The sequence below is a fragment of the Podarcis pityusensis genome (genome assembly GCF_964106645.2).
Source record: "Podarcis pityusensis genome assembly, chromosome: 3".
NCBI classification, from domain to species: Eukaryota; Metazoa; Chordata; class Lepidosauria; order Squamata; family Lacertidae; genus Podarcis; species Podarcis pityusensis.
In genome coordinates, this window is record NC_138026.1 from 101,628,393 (window position 1) to 101,645,500 (window position 17,108).

The following is a 17,108-nucleotide window of genomic DNA, read 5'->3' on the forward strand; positions in this document are numbered from 1 at the left end:
ACACACAATTCAAATGATGTAAGATTACAGAATATTTTGGCCCTGCGTTTTTGAAATCTTTTCTACAAAGAGAACTCCCTCCTACTGTGATTTGTTCACAGACAGCCCCAGCCCAGACAGCCATCAAACACACCACGCAGTGCGAGTGGATCTCCCCTATGGATGGTCAACAATATTACTGTAGATTCATTGTAGCACAAGCTCTGAAGGATGAGGGCCCACTTCACTAGATAGCAGTCATGAAATTAAAAGACGCCTGCTTCTTGGGAGAAAAGCAATGACAAACCTAGACAGCATCTTAAAAAGCAGAGACATCTCGCCAACAAAGGTCCGTATAGTTCAAGCTATGGTTTTCCCAGTAGTGATGTATGGAAGTGAGAGCTGGACCATAAAGAAGGCTAATAGCTGAAGAATTGATGCTTTTGAATTATGGTACTGGAAGAGACTCTTGAGAGTCCCATGGACTGCAAGAAGATCAAACCTATCCATTCTGAAGGAAATCAGCCCTGAGTGCTCACTGGAAGGACAGATCGTGAAGCTGAGGTTCCAATACTTTGGCCACCTCATGAGAAGAGAAGACTCCCTGGAAAAAACCCTGATGTTGGGAAAGATGGAGGTCTCAAGGAGAAGGGGATGACAGAGGACAAGATGGTTGGACAGTATTCTCAAAGCTACCAGCATGAGTTTGACCAAACTGTGGGAGGCAGTGGAAGACAAGAGTGCCTGGCGTGCTCTGGTCCATGGGGTCACGAAGAGTTGGACACGACTAAACAACTAAACAACAACAATGCTCAAAGTGTACAGAGGAACTCTTTGACTTCTTGCATGCCAGAGACCACTGTGCGGCTCATAAACTCTTCAGCAAATTGAAATGTATGTTAATATAAGCCTGTGTCCTCCTAATGCATAGCTGATGAAAACCTGAGTCTGTTCGGTTTGAGTAAACACGCAGCTCTGCATCTGTGATATGAAAGTGAATGCAACTAGCTCTCTGGTAATTCTGAGAGAATTTAAGAGTTGCCATCAGGATACATCGATGTTCTGCAGAAGATCTGCGGCTGCTAACAAAGTGTTTCTGTAGACTTCTCATATTAAACATATTTCCTGTCAAAAAAGGAAAAAGAAAGAAAAGATGACATGGGCACGACACTGTCTCCAATCAAGACAGTATTTAGGGCCCGCCGTCTGCATACAGTCTTTCTGAAAATATAACATCTACTAGGCTCATTCTGAAGGAACCTCCGGGTTGAAGTGTGTGCAGCATTTATTCTTGGGTTTTCTTCTTTTAATAGACTTGCAGCAGAGTTTCCTTTTTAATTGAGTATCTTTACTATTAAGAAAAATTTACACTGGTTGAATATTGATAAAATAACATAATCCTTTCCTCTTCCAGCCATCTGGCCAGAGACCTAATGCTGACTCAATGCTCATTTACACACTAACACTTTTCACTCTCTCTGACCCTTGCTGACCACATGCCCTTTTTATAAAGTCTCCTGTTGCTGGGCAGATTTTCTGTTGCCTAGCAGCCGGTTCAAGACCAATTCTCAAGCTTGTAGAATGTTCCAACATTCCGAACAAATGGAGAGGGCATCGCAACTGTGAAAAACAAGCCTAACTGCACGCACTCTGTAAATGCCCCCACTAACCAATAGCAGAGAACAAATTATCCCAGTCCCCAGCTGCAGGAGATCCAATGGGATATTATAAAGGACCCTTCTATCTGTTTCAGGTGCGCTACCCCCCCCCCCCTGACCAAGAGACCTGATGGAGAAAGACTCACCAACCACTGACGCTCTTCTCCTACGTGCCAGCTGCCCTGGGGCAATGTCTTACCTAAGATTGCTGGAAGGTTTGGAACCTTCCAGGAAGGAAGCAACTGACTCTTATGCACACACAGTGAAACTGGTTGTGGTTCTGAGATGATGCTAGTTATTTCCATGGGGTGTCTGGCTTTATAACACACAGCCCAACCTGAGAAGGATGCCAGGCATGGAAGTGGTGGACTTGGGATTCCCTCCTTACATTTCAGCCCAATTTCTCCTGGGCAAATTCCAGCAGTCCTGTTTTCAGGTGTTGGGAATTAACCAGTAGACATATCAAGCAGGAACAGGGGAAAATGTCCTTGAGCAGGTATATAATATTTATACCGCAGCTAATTGATAAAGCCCTTATAGATGTTACTATGTTAGGCAATTTTGTGTTTTTAATACTGTAAACTGTCCTGTGATCCTTGGACGACAGGCGGAATAGAAATTTAACAAAACAAACAAATAAATAAAAATATCAGGCATCAGGGAAAGAGCTTTCTGATCAGAGGATGGTGTTTCTAGGGATTCTAGATCAGGGGTCAGCAACCTTTTTCAGCCGTGGGCTGGTCCACCGTCCCTCAGACCATATGGTGGCCTGGACTATATTTTTTTTTTGGGGGGGGAATCAACAATTTCCTATGCCCCACAAATAACCCAGAGATGCATTTTAAATAAAAGGACACATTCTACTCATGTAAAAACACACTGATTCCCGGACTGTCTGTGGGCCGGATTGAGAAGGCGATTGGGCCACATCCGGCCCCCGGGCCCTAGGTTGCCTACCCCTGTTCTAGAGTAATTCATTGGCTGAAAGGCTGGCAACCAACACCTTGCGAAGGTTTCTGGGTGAGGCTGCGAGACCCTGAAGGCAATATGGTATTCCCTCCCTGTATACCAAACTTAGGAGTGCTTGGCCAAACTGGTGGGTATATGTAGTTAGGCCAATATATACTTTAAACTTTAAACATGAGTGTGTGGTAGTAATACAATCATGACACAATGAACACTGAGACATTTATTGGTACTGTTAAAGTTACAGTCCCAGCACCTCTTTTCTTTGTCAGGACTATGCACAGCGGAAACCAGAGCATCTTATGTGGGTTGGAAGATGATTTCCAATGTGTTAGCAAGTATCAGAAACATTGCAGGCCTTGGCAGTTTTCTAGCAAAACATATTCAAGGCTAGTTCCACTTTTCTACTTTCTTAGGAAAGACACAGATAGAAATATGTGGGAAGCAACAGACAACAATGGGCTTGGAGATATAGCTGCGTAATCAATTGAGACACATGATGGTAGGTGTACAAAGCAGGGAGATGTGTAGTCATTTCAGCTCAGTTTCAGTTTACTGTCTGGGGCTTCAGACATGACACTATATCCTTACCAGGTGAGGAGTGGCACAGCCCATTCAGGTTTTGTGATACAGAAAAGAAGCCACATTCTTCAGGAGCTAAGACACAACTTAAATATTTAGATAAGCACAATGGTTTCTATATAGTTGCTTACCATTGTGTGCAGAGAACAAAGCCTTGTTTACAGTTACTTCTTTGTCTGAACCAACACCATCATGTGCTAAGGATTCAGGTTTGTATGAGTATTACAGGGTTGGAAATCCTTTTTCTGAACTCACACCCTGAAAGGAGAAGCACGCCTGACTTCATGAGTGGAAAAGGGGTCAACACTCGGAGCCTTCTTACTTTTTACTTCACCTAAGCAAATGCTCTCACCAGATTTCACAACAAAACCAGACCTCTGTGGCTGCACCCAAACATTAGCCTCCCCCTAACCTTACTGGTCTTCCGTTACAGGATTAATACCTTTCTATTTCCTATTTAAGGAAATAATTTGTTTTTTTCTGGTAGGATCCTATTATTACCGGTATTTAGTTATTGAAACACTTGCCATAGAGCTTTTCTTGTAAACATCACAAGGCAGTGTAAACAAACAAATGAACCTTAAAGTTATGTCAAAACTTACTTGCAGAATAAATAAAACAGCAGCCAACATTAGGGCAAAACAGGTATATTAAGTGAGTATGCCAAATTGGTATGAATGTTCAGCAAAGGCCGGAGAGAATAAGTTTCTAGTAGATCTGAAATAACATCAGTCTCAGCACCTGCATCGGTTCAGAAGCAAAGCAATTCTAAAGAAAAGGCGCTACTACCGAAATGTATGCTATCCTTACAATGTTTTTACTACATGCCTCTTTTTTGCTGTTTGTATATTGCTGCTTTATTGTACTTTATTATTTCTTGTAAGAGGCCTTGGACTATATGATGATAATAATAATAATAATAATAATAATAATAATAATAATAATAATTTTATTATTTATACCCCGCCCATCTGGCTGGGCCTCCCCAGCGACTCTGGGCAGCTTCCAAAAAAATATTAAAATACTGTAATACATCAAACATTAAAAGCTTCCCTAAACAGGGCTGCCTTCAGATGTCTTCTAAAAGTCTGGTAGTTGTTGTTCTCTTTGACATCTGGTGGGAGGGCGTTCCACAGGGAGGGCGCCACTACCGAGAAGACCCTCTGCCTGGTTCCCTGTAACCTCACTTCTCGCAGGGAGGGAACCGCCAGAAGGCCCTCAGAGCTGGACCTCAGTGTCCGGGTAGAACGATGGGGGTGGAAACGCTCCTTCAGATATACTGGAGCGAGGCTGAGAAAAGTGGGGCACAAATATTTTCAATTAAACAGAAGACTTTCTGAATCAATCAAGCTAATGAGAGTGGATGAATTTAGATACAGCATTCAGCAGCCACACACACACACACACACACACACACACAAATATGCGCTTTTCCAACATGAAGAGTGCAAAATAAACACAGGGAAACAAGGGGTGAGGTGACCCTTGCCAACAGTCAATGGGTGGGAGACCTGTGGACCTCCAGATATTGTTGGATTTCAACTCCCATCAAACCCATCCTTCCCCCACCAATCCCAACTTGTAAGCCACACCCTTCATCATCCTAAAACTGAGCTGCAGACGCAGAACTACCGGAGAGATTCCTGGATGATGACCCACCCCCACCCCCCGCATGCCAGCTGGGATGAGGTCCTCTGGCACACAATGGGAGGCTGCAGCTGTGGCCAAACCAGCCTCACAACGTCCTGATTGTGCCAGCTGCTGAGTCGCAGACAAGCCTAGAGGGAGATGATAGAAAGGCATGGTTCCACTGCCATCTATTCCTCCTCTGCCAGGATAGCCAGGTGGTGCTGGAGACACCTGCTGGTCAGGAAGATAAGCCAGCCAGGAGTTTCCTAGGGAGTATCTAGCCCAGAGCCATCCAGCAGCCCAGAGGAATAATTCTCCCTGCAGAGGAATAATTCTCACACACAGTTAAGAAGAGGGGGGAAATGATATTGAGATATTGTACTATAAACACAAAGCTTCTTTCTGCAGCTTGTGTCATACCTGCTAACAATATCAACCTAGACACATTGACACGTGCAGTGAATCTCTTTCACAAGTACTGATGGTTGATGGTGAAGAATAATAATTTCATACCTGTTTTCCTAGAGATATTTTCCTGGGATTGAGCTTGTCTTATAACGCCAGCAACGGTATTCCTTACTATCTGCTCTTCACTCTGCAACAGCTGAACAACACATCTCCAAAGGTGTAATGTATCAGACAGACCTAAGTATTTACAAAAAGAAATGTTAGGAATTTTTTTTAAAAAAACAACACCACCAGAATCATAGAATCTTAAGAGTTGGAAGGGACCCAAGGGTCATCTAGTCCAACCCCCTGCAATGCAGGAATCTCAGCTAAAGCATCCATGGCAGACGGACAAACAACCTCTGCTTAAAAACCTCCAAGGAAGGTTTTTGTATTTGTAAAATGTGCATAGCTGACAAATTGGGGGGGGGGATCAAAATTTTAAAATAAAAAAGCTAAAGAGAAGACATTTTACAACTGGCGCCCTGTTCTGCTGCCACAAAGTCTGCTGACACTGACTTTGTCAAGTTTCTAGTGCTAGCTGAAGACACATCTATTCGCTCAGTATTTTGATGTTTAGGTTGGTTATTTTGCTTTACTCGCTCTTCCGCCCAGCTGAGGTTGTTTAATTGTATATTTCATTAGTTTTAATGTGCCTTGCCCTGGGGCCATTCATTTCATTGAAAGTGAGTTAGAAATTGTTTGAATAAATTAAAAATATTAAGCATAGTCGAATGCTATAAAGCACTGTTACAGCAAATCATACCATGCAGATAGGCCCATTTTCTACTGAGAGGACAGATCTTCCTGTGCAGAGGATCAGGTGCTCTACCACAAAGTCACAGTTGTTCCCTATATAACATATGCACATCCTTAAGATTTATCAGGCCTCTTCCTGCTTCCAAACATAAACATAGGCGGCAAGCCAACTGAAAATTAAGCATATATTCTGCTGATTTTGGTGTGTGAGTTTATCATGTGATTTGTTCTCTCACTGAAATGAGTGAAATTTAGAAGCTTAATTTTGGCTTGTTTGTGGTCATAGTGCTTAATTCTATTTACTTACCCAACAGAAGCTTTTGACTGGTCAGAAAAAATGGCGTAATGCTCACAAGAATCTCTGCAGCAGCTAATCGGAGATCTGTTTGCTGTTCATCTCCGCAGAAGGAAGTGACTATGCCAATCCACTGCTTCATCTCTGATTTCACCTCCTATAAGAAAATTAATACTGGCTTTAAAAGCCTGAAGTATCCTTGTAAACTGGAAATTAGAGTAAACAAGAAGGGTCAAGCGCTATACTAAAACTGGCACTAAGACAGGAACTAAAAAGTAATAATAAACACAAAATGTGACATTCAGTTTCCACAGAACCAGCAATTCGTTTGACACAGAAAAGGAAACCAAAATCATTGCTTTGCTTTTGACAAAAGAAAGAAAGAATGAATGAAAGAAAGAAAGAAAATCAAATTTGGCACAACAGATGGGAGTTCACCACCACTGCTTTAAAAGAATAAAAACTAAAACAGCACTGCATAAATCAGCAGTGGACTCCTTTGTTAATTGTTCTGAGACAATTAACATCAAATCAATTCTGCCATTGGTCTTCAGTGTAGTACTTGTTCATGCACTGAAGTCATAATCTCAGGTTTTCTATATATGAAGCAATTAACTTTATGGGTTCATCAAAATGAACCTGCAGAACGGAAACTCTTAATGTATAGTCATAGTAAATCTGATGCAGACATGATTGTTAAATGAGATTTCCTTACCTCCTGCTGATCTTGGACAAGATGGATGACCAACTCTGAGGCAAATTTGAGGGATATACTTTGAATTTCAATGCTGCAAAATAAAAGATTAACACAGATCCACAAACGTAAGTGTGAAATAAATGTCAAAGCTACAGCAAAATGCAAGTCAACTGGCAAGCAGTTTAGCAGCATATTGTGTGTAACAAGTGAAAATGAGATTCTCATTTTCACTTGTTACACACAATATGCTTTATTAGCATAAGTCAGGATGAAATCTAACAGTCCCATTTGTTACAGCTGCTCTGCATGTCAATATACAACCAGAAGAAAAACTTTTGCTTAGGCATGAGGTTGCGCCTTGTGGATATAGAATTGCACTGAAGTATGACAAACCCTCCTCCTCTTAGAAACCAAACTACAGTGGTTACCTCGGGTTAAGTATTTAATACGTTCCGGAGGTCCGTACTTAACCTGAAACTGTTCTTAACCTGAAGCACCACTTTAGCTAATGGGGCCTCCTGCTGCCGCCACGCCGCCACAGCACGATTTCTGTTCTCATCCTGAAGCAAAGTTCTTAACCTGAAGCACTATTTCTGGGTTAGCGGAGTCTGTAACCTGAAGCGTATGTAACCTGAAGCGTATGTAACCCGAGGTACCACTGTATCTAAGATGATGGAAAGTTCTATAGAGCCCCGCCCTGTGAATCGCCCTCCCATCAGATGCCAAACAGATAAACAACTATACAACTTTCCAAAAACATCTGAAGGCAGCCCTGTATTGGGAAGTTTTTAATGTCTGGCGATGGCTGGGGCAACCCAGTTAAATGGGCAGGGTATAAATAATAAAATTGTTGTTGTCGTTAACAACCAGTGCAAACGTGTGTAGTAAGATGCATGCCCCGATAACCTGTTTTCTATAAAAAGGGCTAGAGGAAGAATGTTGTCATAAAAGCAGATCTAGTGGTCAAATGGAAGATCTGCAGAAAAATACCAGCAGTTTTAAAGTTCTACGGTAGAAAAGTTGATACACCTGCCAAATCTAACCTGAAAGATATGAATGGCCCATGACAGACAGTAGGAAGTGATGGATTCCTTCACCAAACGGCAAGTTGAATACCAGATTTGTTGGTAGCACTCATAACTATGTCTCGTAAAACCCTTTGAGGGCTGCTTTGCAATCAAGTGATATATAAATTTTATGAAATAGAATAAAAATATGGACAAGGTAATTTATTAGTTAATTTTACAATATAGATTCAAAATTCAGATCTCAAAAAAGAAAAGAAAAACAGGCCTCCTGCGATCCCAGCTTTATGATACAGCAATAACCATTGCCCTGAAACACTGATTTACCATTTTAAACATGAAGATGCTGGTGAAAAAGAGAACCAGAGGAGCCACTCAGCTTTCTGTTCAGCCTGTAATTCATTTAGACGATTCATCACTTCTTAGCCTTAGCTATGGACTTCTGAGTATGTATTAAAAATACCATAGAGGCGAATTATTAAAAATATGACAATGTCTGGGGCTTAACAAGACAGTGAGAGCACAAATATTTCTCCTCTCTCACCCTCTGACATCAGTTTATTTTCACTTGGCAATCTGCAATCAGTAAATATAAAAAAGACAAAAGAATTTACCTGTCAGAAGCATCTGCAATATTCAAAACCCAATGCAAGAATTCTCTTGCATTCATTTTTAAAGCATCTTCTGTCTCTGAAAGCACATTTTGCGGGTCCGTATGGTATAGAGCCTCTAATATCTATATATAATAGCAACAAGAGGGGGAAAGGTAAAGATAAAAATAAATTTGGCATGAATTGGATCCATTTACTCCAAAATTATTATGTTTTTTACAGATTACATTAGTCATGCTGAGAGACCCGCTGAAAATGATGGACTTAAGTTACTTGCTTATTTGATTTCAATGGATCTACTATGAAAATTGCCCACATTGGATAGCACTGTGAATTTTACAGTATTTGCATCCAGAATGGCAGAGGGGGACCACTGTTTTTACCTTGCAAAAACATTCCGGATGCTTTTCCTTTACAGCCATCCGAAGGAGGATCTCCTCCAAACCAGACAGTAGACACAAAGGAACTTTCCCCCGTTCTTCCGACACAGATTTGGAATGTCCTTGCTTCAGCCACAGAACAGTCGCTTCTAAGACCAACAAGCGCACTTCGCAGAACTCAGAGCGTAGCAGATGTGCAACTGACAAACAAGGTTTTACTGTTTTCGGTTTGGCGGGTGAACTGTAGTTTGCAAATCCAGGATCTGAAGTCACCGTGAGCATCGACAGGAAGAGTTTGGTGATGCTCTGGAGATACTGAGGAAGTCCTGGCACTGCAGAAGAGTAGCTGATACCCGTTGCCAGTTCCGAATCTGAGATAATTGTGCCTATTTTATCCCAAAAACTGAGCAGCTCTGTTCCTGGAATTAAATATGATAGGGTGGTGGGATGAGGAATGAAAAAGGAAAGGTTGTCTTTGGTTATTACTCATAAAACTTGGAACACAATCCAATCAAACTTGAGCACATTTAAGCAGTGAAATATTTTACCTGCTTCCTATGACATAAGAAGCCCACATGATTTAACAACAGAACGTATGTTCAAATTTTGAGGGGCATTTCCCCAAGCTTCATATATTACTAATGTTTCGAAAATGAGAACTATTTCTTCAGAATTACTCAAGTTTTAAGTTCAACAATTATTTTGCATATTTCAGGACCAGCATTATATGGTCTCGGCGGCCGTTCCCAGTCACCAGTCTAGCTGCTGCATTCTGGATTAGTTGTAGCTTCTGGATCACCTTTAAAGGTAGCCCCACGTAGAGTGCATTGCAGTAGTCCAAGTGGGAGATAACTAGAGCATGCACCACTCTGGCGAGACAGTCTGCAGGCAAGTAGGGGCCCAGCCCGTGTACCAGATGGAGCTAGTAGACAGCTGCGCTGGATACAGAACTGACCTGTGCCTCCATGGACAGCTGTGATCCATTCATACCACACCTTTTCTCCAAGGTCAAAGTGGAACATAAAGGTTTCCCCCTTTCCATTTTATCTTCACAACCACCCTGTAAGTTAAGTTAGGCAGAGATGGTGGCTGGTGGCAGGTCCAAGGTCACCCAGGAAGCTTTAGGGCTGAGTGAAGATTTGAACCTTCCTAGTGCAACACTCTAACCCATGGATAGGCAAACTAAGGCCCAGGGGCCGGATCCAGCCCAATAGCCTTCTAAATTCGGCCCACGGGCAGTCCAAGAATCAGCGTGTTTTTACATGAGTAGAATGTGTCCTTTTATTTAAAATGCATCTCTGAGTGGCATAGGAATTCATTCATTTCCCCCCAAAAAATATAGTCCAGCCCCCCACAAGGTCTGAGGGACAGTGGCCCCCTGCTGAAAAAGTTTGCTGACCCCTGCTCTAACCACTCTAAAACACTGCCTCTACACTAGGGATGGGAGGATCTGTCCATTTTTGTTCTTTCAGTTCCTCATGTTTCTTAAAGTGTGAAATTGGTAGACTTGTGTTCCAGAATCAGATTTCTCCCCCGTCCATACTCTACATCAGTTGATACAATCATTGTTCTAATATGACAATGGACAATCACTGCAAAATGTCTTGTATAAGATGTCTTATAGCCTTCGTGTGGCTGCTGTGAAAGAACAGGAGACTGGAAACTCCTAAACCAGGCAATCCAGATGTGGATTGTCCAAAACACATGTTCAGAAGGCTGCTGGGGGCAGCAAATGAGGAAACCAGCATCCAGCAGCTCATATGTGTTTTTTAGGCTCTGATTTAGACAACTACTTCACCATTTGAGGGGCTTAGACCCTTTTTGGCTCCCAGTGGTCATCTATTTAGTTGGGGAAGGGGAGACTAAGCAAACACAAATGTTTTCACAGACCTCTGGGGTGCTGTTTCCATGTTTGTAGCATCTCAAGCCACAGCCAAACATTTCTGACTTTCCCTTATACTCAACATTTTCTCAAAAATGTCTTTCCCAGAAAAACAAAAAACTCATTACAAATGAGTAAATAATCCCTGCGCTTCTACCCCTGATGAAAAAACCCTTCCCTACTTCTATTTACTTCTGCCTAACTTAAAACAAACTCTTTTCCTTGGCCAATGCTATAACTTTTATTAAACCAACACATGTATTAATTTCTAAAGTAAATGTCTGGCTCTGTAACTTAAGGTGAATTAAAGAGGCACTTCTGTTCAGACAAAACTATGCTGCTGGAAGCACGGCTGTTAACATTTTCTCTATACCAGGATGAAGAAAGATGGAAAAGGAATAGGAAGGAAGATAAAAAATATTAAAGGTAGGATGGGAATTATACACGTTGATACTTTGGGCATGACCAGAAGGTATATTCTGCCCAGAAAAAAACAGTGTTGCTTCAAAACATAGCTAAAACATAGCTATGCTTTTTCCAACTGGAGGTTGATCACTGGCTAGCATCTTAACAAAAATGATGCAGAGCCATTAAACTTAAAATCAAGAACTGAGGATTAAATCATAAGGGTGACTCTTGTTGAAGACAGGATGGTGAACCAGACAGCCCTTTGTTTCTGGCATTCCAGTGTTGTTGTTTAGTCATTTCTGACTCTTCGTGACCCCATGGACCAGAGGATGCCGGGCACTCCTGTCTTCCACTGCCTCCCGCAGTTTGGTCAAACTCATGTTAGTAGCTTCCAGAACACTGTCCAACCATCTCGTCCTCTGTCGTCCCCTTCTCCTTGTGCCCTCCATCTTTCCCAGCATCAGGGTCTTTTCCAGGGAGTCTTCTCTTCCCATGAGGTGGCCAAAGTATTGGAGCCTCAGCTTCACGATCTGTCCTTCCAGTGAGCACTCAGGGCTGATTTCCTTAAGAATGGAGAGGTTTGATCTTCCTGCAGTCCATGGGACTCTCAAGAGTCTCCTCCAGCACCATAATTCAAAAGCATCAATACTTCAGCGATCAGCCTTCTTTATGGTCCAGCTATCACTTCCATACATCGCTACTGGGGAAACCATAGCTTTAACTATATGGACCGTTGTCGGCAAGGTGATGTCTCTGCTTTTTAAGATGCTGTTGAGGTTTGTCATCGCTTTTCTCCCAAGAAGCAGGCGTCTTTTAATTTCGTGACTGCTGTCACCATCTGCAGTGATCACGGAGCCCAAGAAAATAAAATCTCTCATTGCCTCCATTTCTTCCCCTTCTATTTGTCAGGAAGTGATGGGACCAGTGGCCATGATCTTCGTTTTTTTGATGTTGAACTTCAGACGATATTTTGCTCTCTCCTCTTTCACTTCATTAAGAGGCTGGATCCTTCATGGATCACTGCCTTGTCATGGCAAAGGGGCTTGAATAACTCAGAGAAGCTATGAGCTATGGCATGCAGGGCCACCCAAGATGGACAGGACATAGTGGAGTGTTTTGACTAAACGTGATCCACCTGGAGCAGGAACCAGCAAGCCACTCCAGTATCCCTGCCAAGAAAACTCCATGGACAAGAACATCAGGCATTCCAATAGGTCTCTCATATCTGTTCTATTTTTTGGGAATCCTGCAATGTGTTTTTACTCTGCTAACTATACGTTGGAGTTCTGCTTTCCATCAATATTGAGTAGAATTTCACTGACATAAGTGGCTACTGAAGACATTTTTATTTAAGAAGAACTTTCCTGAAATGTGACCCAGTCATTTTATGGAATAATAACCACAACTCCCATTATCCCCAAATAATGGTCATGTTGACTGGGGCTGATGGGAGTTGGAATCCAACAACACCTCGAAGACACCAGGTCAGGGAAATCTGTTATAAGCTGTAGGGCACTTCGATAGGACATTGCATCTTCATCCTAGTTTCAACTGATGGTCAACATTCAGCAGCTACCAAGCATGCTCAGTTCTCAGTAAGGTGTATTTTATATTTCTGTTGCACACAACAGTCAGAGTTTTTCCTCAGTAGGTATTTACTTCTGCAAACCCCCAGGTTTCCAAAGCATCCCAATATCTCCCCAGCTGTGGTGCAAGTCCACAGGCATTCAGACTTAAACGGATTTGTAAAAATGTTACATGGGGGGGGGGGGGGAATACGAGGCATTACACTTACTTCTGTAAAACAAGAAAATCCTTAATAAAATATTTTTAAAAAATAAAATAGCTTATTAACTTCACTGTCCTTGACCTGAGCCATAAGAGCAGATTTTCGTTTTACTTCTATCATTCTTATTAAAATAAAGCTCAGAATCAATAAAAAGATGTTGATAAACAGTGCATGAAAAAAATGCAATAGCCTATTTTAGTACAGTACAGTTATTTAAAGTGTGACATTTACATGCACTTAAAATGACATGCTTTTTTCAAGCAAAAATTCACTGGGACTGCACAGGAATGCAAGCCATCTTTGTTATCAAGAGCTGAGAAATACTATTCTCAACTTAGATCCAAAGTACTTACATGAGCTTTGATATCAAACTAAGATATTTGTGCCTAGTTATTTTTAATATATGGCAATTAAACATTTTCTACAAAAAAGAAATAAATGCTTTGATGTAAGAACTTGGTTTGTTTTTATCTACCATCTCTCCTCCTTCAACAAAACACAGAGACATTTTTAAATTAAAAAGTCTTTAGCCATTTAGGAAATACAGATGACCCTGAAGTAGGTGAACCATATTTCATCTGCACAGCAACAGCTGCTTAATGTTTCACATTTTTGGCTGAATTTAAGCCGTGCACATTCAAATGCAGTGGTGGAATTAAGATGGTAATCAAGTGACAAAATGAAGCTCATAGGATGAGGAAGTGCCCATCTCATGTGTTCTATAGCGGAGTGAAGAAATGCCATGGTGCATCTGCCCCATCTGCAACAAAACATGTCTCTCCCATATTGATCTCTGCAGCTACAACAAGTCCTGTAATTCTCCAACAGTTTGACTTTACCCCCGATGGCACTCTTCCACTGTCTCTCAAGACAGACAGATGCAGATGGATGCAGGAAGGGCAAAAGGCAGATTGGAATCCACTAGATCACTGAGTGATTTCCAATATACCAGCAAGGCTTCCCAACTCCTTGTTGCCTACCAGTAGCAACCACAAAATGACCTTTCTCACCTAAATGAGGCTGCTGATTTTTTTTAAAAAGCTTGGGGTAACCCGAAGTAGACTTGTGTTCAAAAGGACAGTGAGCAGCTCAGTTCATTCTAGTACTGGAAACAAATTGCTTTGCTCAGAATGTACTGTTTAATGTCTTTTGCACCTAGGCCCTAACTGGTGGATCTTGAGGTTCCAGTAAAATATAAAGCTTGAAGTCTGCCCACCTCTGCTGTACAGAAGCCCCCATGGGCAAGAGGACTGATAGGAAAGGCAGGGAAGAATGTTTGCTCAACTCTATGGCTGTGTGCACATTATTGTTTATTCCAGCTCCAGTGTACTCTCACAGCCAAACACCTATTGAAAACCAGTGTGTGTGGTGTAGTGTTGGACTAGGAACTGAGTTCAAATGCCCAGCTGGCCATGAAGGTCACTGAGTGGGTGATCTTGGGCCAATCACTGCCCCTCAGCCTAACCTGTCTCACAAAGTTGTTTGGGGATTAAACAGGGTGGGGGAGAATACTATGCACGCCAACTCGAGCTCCTTGTAGGAAAAGGTGGTATAAAGATGCATTAAATCAATCAATCATGAAACAAACATGGTGTTAGCCACAATCCATGTGTTTCCTGCTGCTTAACAAAAAACACTTCTGTTTGACCAGCTTTTCCTCAAACCGGCTTCCATCCAATTTGAAAACACAAATCATGGTTAAGCTGAGGTGTGTACATTTGAGACAGGAATCTGGTTGCAGGTGTGGGGAAGCAAATTGGGCAATGGGCACTGGGTGCAGACACACACACACCCCCGCCCACATTGTGTACAGCAATGTAAAAATGTGACTTGAAATGCACTAATGGAAATAACCTAGCATTTTAAGCTGCTGATGCGTACATATGCTCTATGCCACGATTTGGTCTTCCTGATGCTGTGCAGGAAGCCACAGGCTTTAACTGCCTGTGGCGCTTAGAAGATGGCCACTCATGTTCTAAAAACATGTGCTTTGCAGGATGGGAAAAGCAGCAATGTCATAACCCGCTAGTCATGCTCAACGTCCATAAAAACAAGCAGTGCCTGGCATGAGGAATGAAATGCTCAAACTAATGTAAAAATGGTCACTGTCCACAAACCTAGTCAACTTCATACTGCCAAATTAACAGAAGTTAGCTCAAATTGCGCCACAAACTTCCAAAGGCCCAACCAACTTAAAGAAGCACACATGATTCCGTGTAAAAATACACCGATGTGTTATGTTCAGTATCAACTGACAGAGAACTTTGACCAGCTGGATTCACTGGCTACAGGGGCTGATTCTTTGTTTTTAAATAATCTGCCCGCTGTCATCTACTCCCAAGGGAGTTCAACCTAGAAGGCTCAGCAGTTATATAGTACTTGTTATTATATCACTATATAAAAATGGGTACGGTTATAAAAAGAGATGAAATATGTACTCCGGCTGTCCTTTTTTTTTTTTTTTTAGTAGCCAAGAGTGTGTGGGTGCTTGGGATAGAACATTCTCCACTTCGTGTTCCAAATCTGTTCTTTGGAGCCAAAAGGCTAGAGGGGCTTAAACATGAGACTGGAGAGAGGAAACTCCCATTAAGAAAGAAGCTGCTAGATGTTCGGTTTTCTTTAAAGAGGATCCAAGTGGTGGAAACTCCACTTTGAGAGAAAAGATGGCAAAGTAGATTAAAGTTGTGGTTCTCCAAGTATGGGGCACAGGAAATTTAGAAAGTAGGTGTGAAGTTATAGGTGGGGTAAGAAGATCCTTGAGCAAAGATTGACAGATGCACCCCCCACACCCTAAGCAACAGAGGGTTAGTGTCACAGCCCTCAAAATTGTTGTGCTAGTTGTAAGGAAGGGAATATATGGAAGTTTATGGCAATAGCACCACTGTGAAGGCTTTCAGTGGTGCACCTAGGCAGGTGCCCCAGACTCTGAGCTTCCATTAAATAATAAAAAAGGAAGCCTCTAGCCTTCCTATAAATAAAATTGTGGGGCAAAATGTGCAGGTACCTTTTAAGTGATTTTGATGAAATGAGAGTGACATGGCTTCCTTGTATATTTCTTCCTGGTATTGAGGAATGCTTTCTGTTGCTGCTTAGACAGGAACGGCATCTCTCTGTGTGTGTGTGTGTGTGTGTGTGTGTGTGTGTGAGAGAGAGAGAGAGAGAGAGAGAGAAAGAGAGAGAGAGAGAGAGAGAGAGAGAGAGAGAGAGAGAAAGAGAGAGAGAGAGAGAGAGAGAGAGAGAGAGAGAGAGAGAGAGAGATCTCCATAACCAGGACCCGCAAGACCTAGCTGACTTCCCATGGCAAGCATAAGATTGTCAGCGGTGGTTGTCTCTCCAGTTGTGTGTTACACCACACCCAGTTCATTTTGTGATGAGCTCTCAGCACTTTCTCAAAATTCAGAATATGCCCACTAGTAAAAAAAATGTTGGCAACCCCTGGGCTACAGCATTTTCTCCACCTCATCTTCTTCCCTTGCTGACTGCTTTTACAAAGGTTTCTGAAACCAAACTAAATAAGATGTGAGCGTTCCACAACTGGCTTTCTTGATGTCTATTTCAGAATCGAAGGGGGAACCAATAAGGGTCCAAATTGGTTTGGGGCCATGGCACTGATTTAACATTAGCCTCCCTGCGTTATTTTTCAAATCAAAATTGTCCCCTCAATTGTTGCTTATCTTGTATTTTGTATGTTGCATACAAAAGTGTGTAGGCACCAAAAAAACCAGGTAAGTAACTGGGGGTGGGGGTGGGGGTGAAGTAATACAGACCTGCAGAATGAAATAACCAGTCAACCAGTATACCAAATTACAATCATACTTCTTTGTGTATCAGATGGTATTTAAATACTCCAACCATAACAAAGAATGAGAAGCTGGAGGGAAAACTATCTGCATTCAAACCGACAGATTTAGCCTCTCCCCAGACCACCTGTCTGTGTCTAGTCAGTATTTTATCTTAACAACGAAACATCCCCCCCAAAAAATATATATATTGCCCCCTCA

The 17,108-nt window shown here is 42.0% G+C and overlaps 1 protein-coding gene across 3 annotated transcripts in view; it reads right to left on the reverse strand.

Moving 5' to 3' along the window:
- The window catches only part of THADA (THADA armadillo repeat containing), a 144,218-nt gene that overhangs the window by 18,311 nt on the left and 108,799 nt on the right, over positions 1–17,108 (reverse strand). For all 3 annotated transcript variants that reach the window (XM_080998114.1, XM_080998113.1, XM_080998115.1), the window contains exons 32-36: positions 9,032–9,447; positions 8,652–8,773; positions 7,031–7,103; positions 6,328–6,472; positions 5,328–5,459 (exon numbers count right to left, since the gene is read on the reverse strand). In XM_080998114.1, the coding sequence (XP_080854240.1) occupies positions 5,328–5,459; positions 6,328–6,472; positions 7,031–7,103; positions 8,652–8,773; positions 9,032–9,447 (888 nt within the window). The remainder of the gene's footprint in view (positions 1–5,327; positions 5,460–6,327; positions 6,473–7,030; positions 7,104–8,651; positions 8,774–9,031; positions 9,448–17,108) is intronic.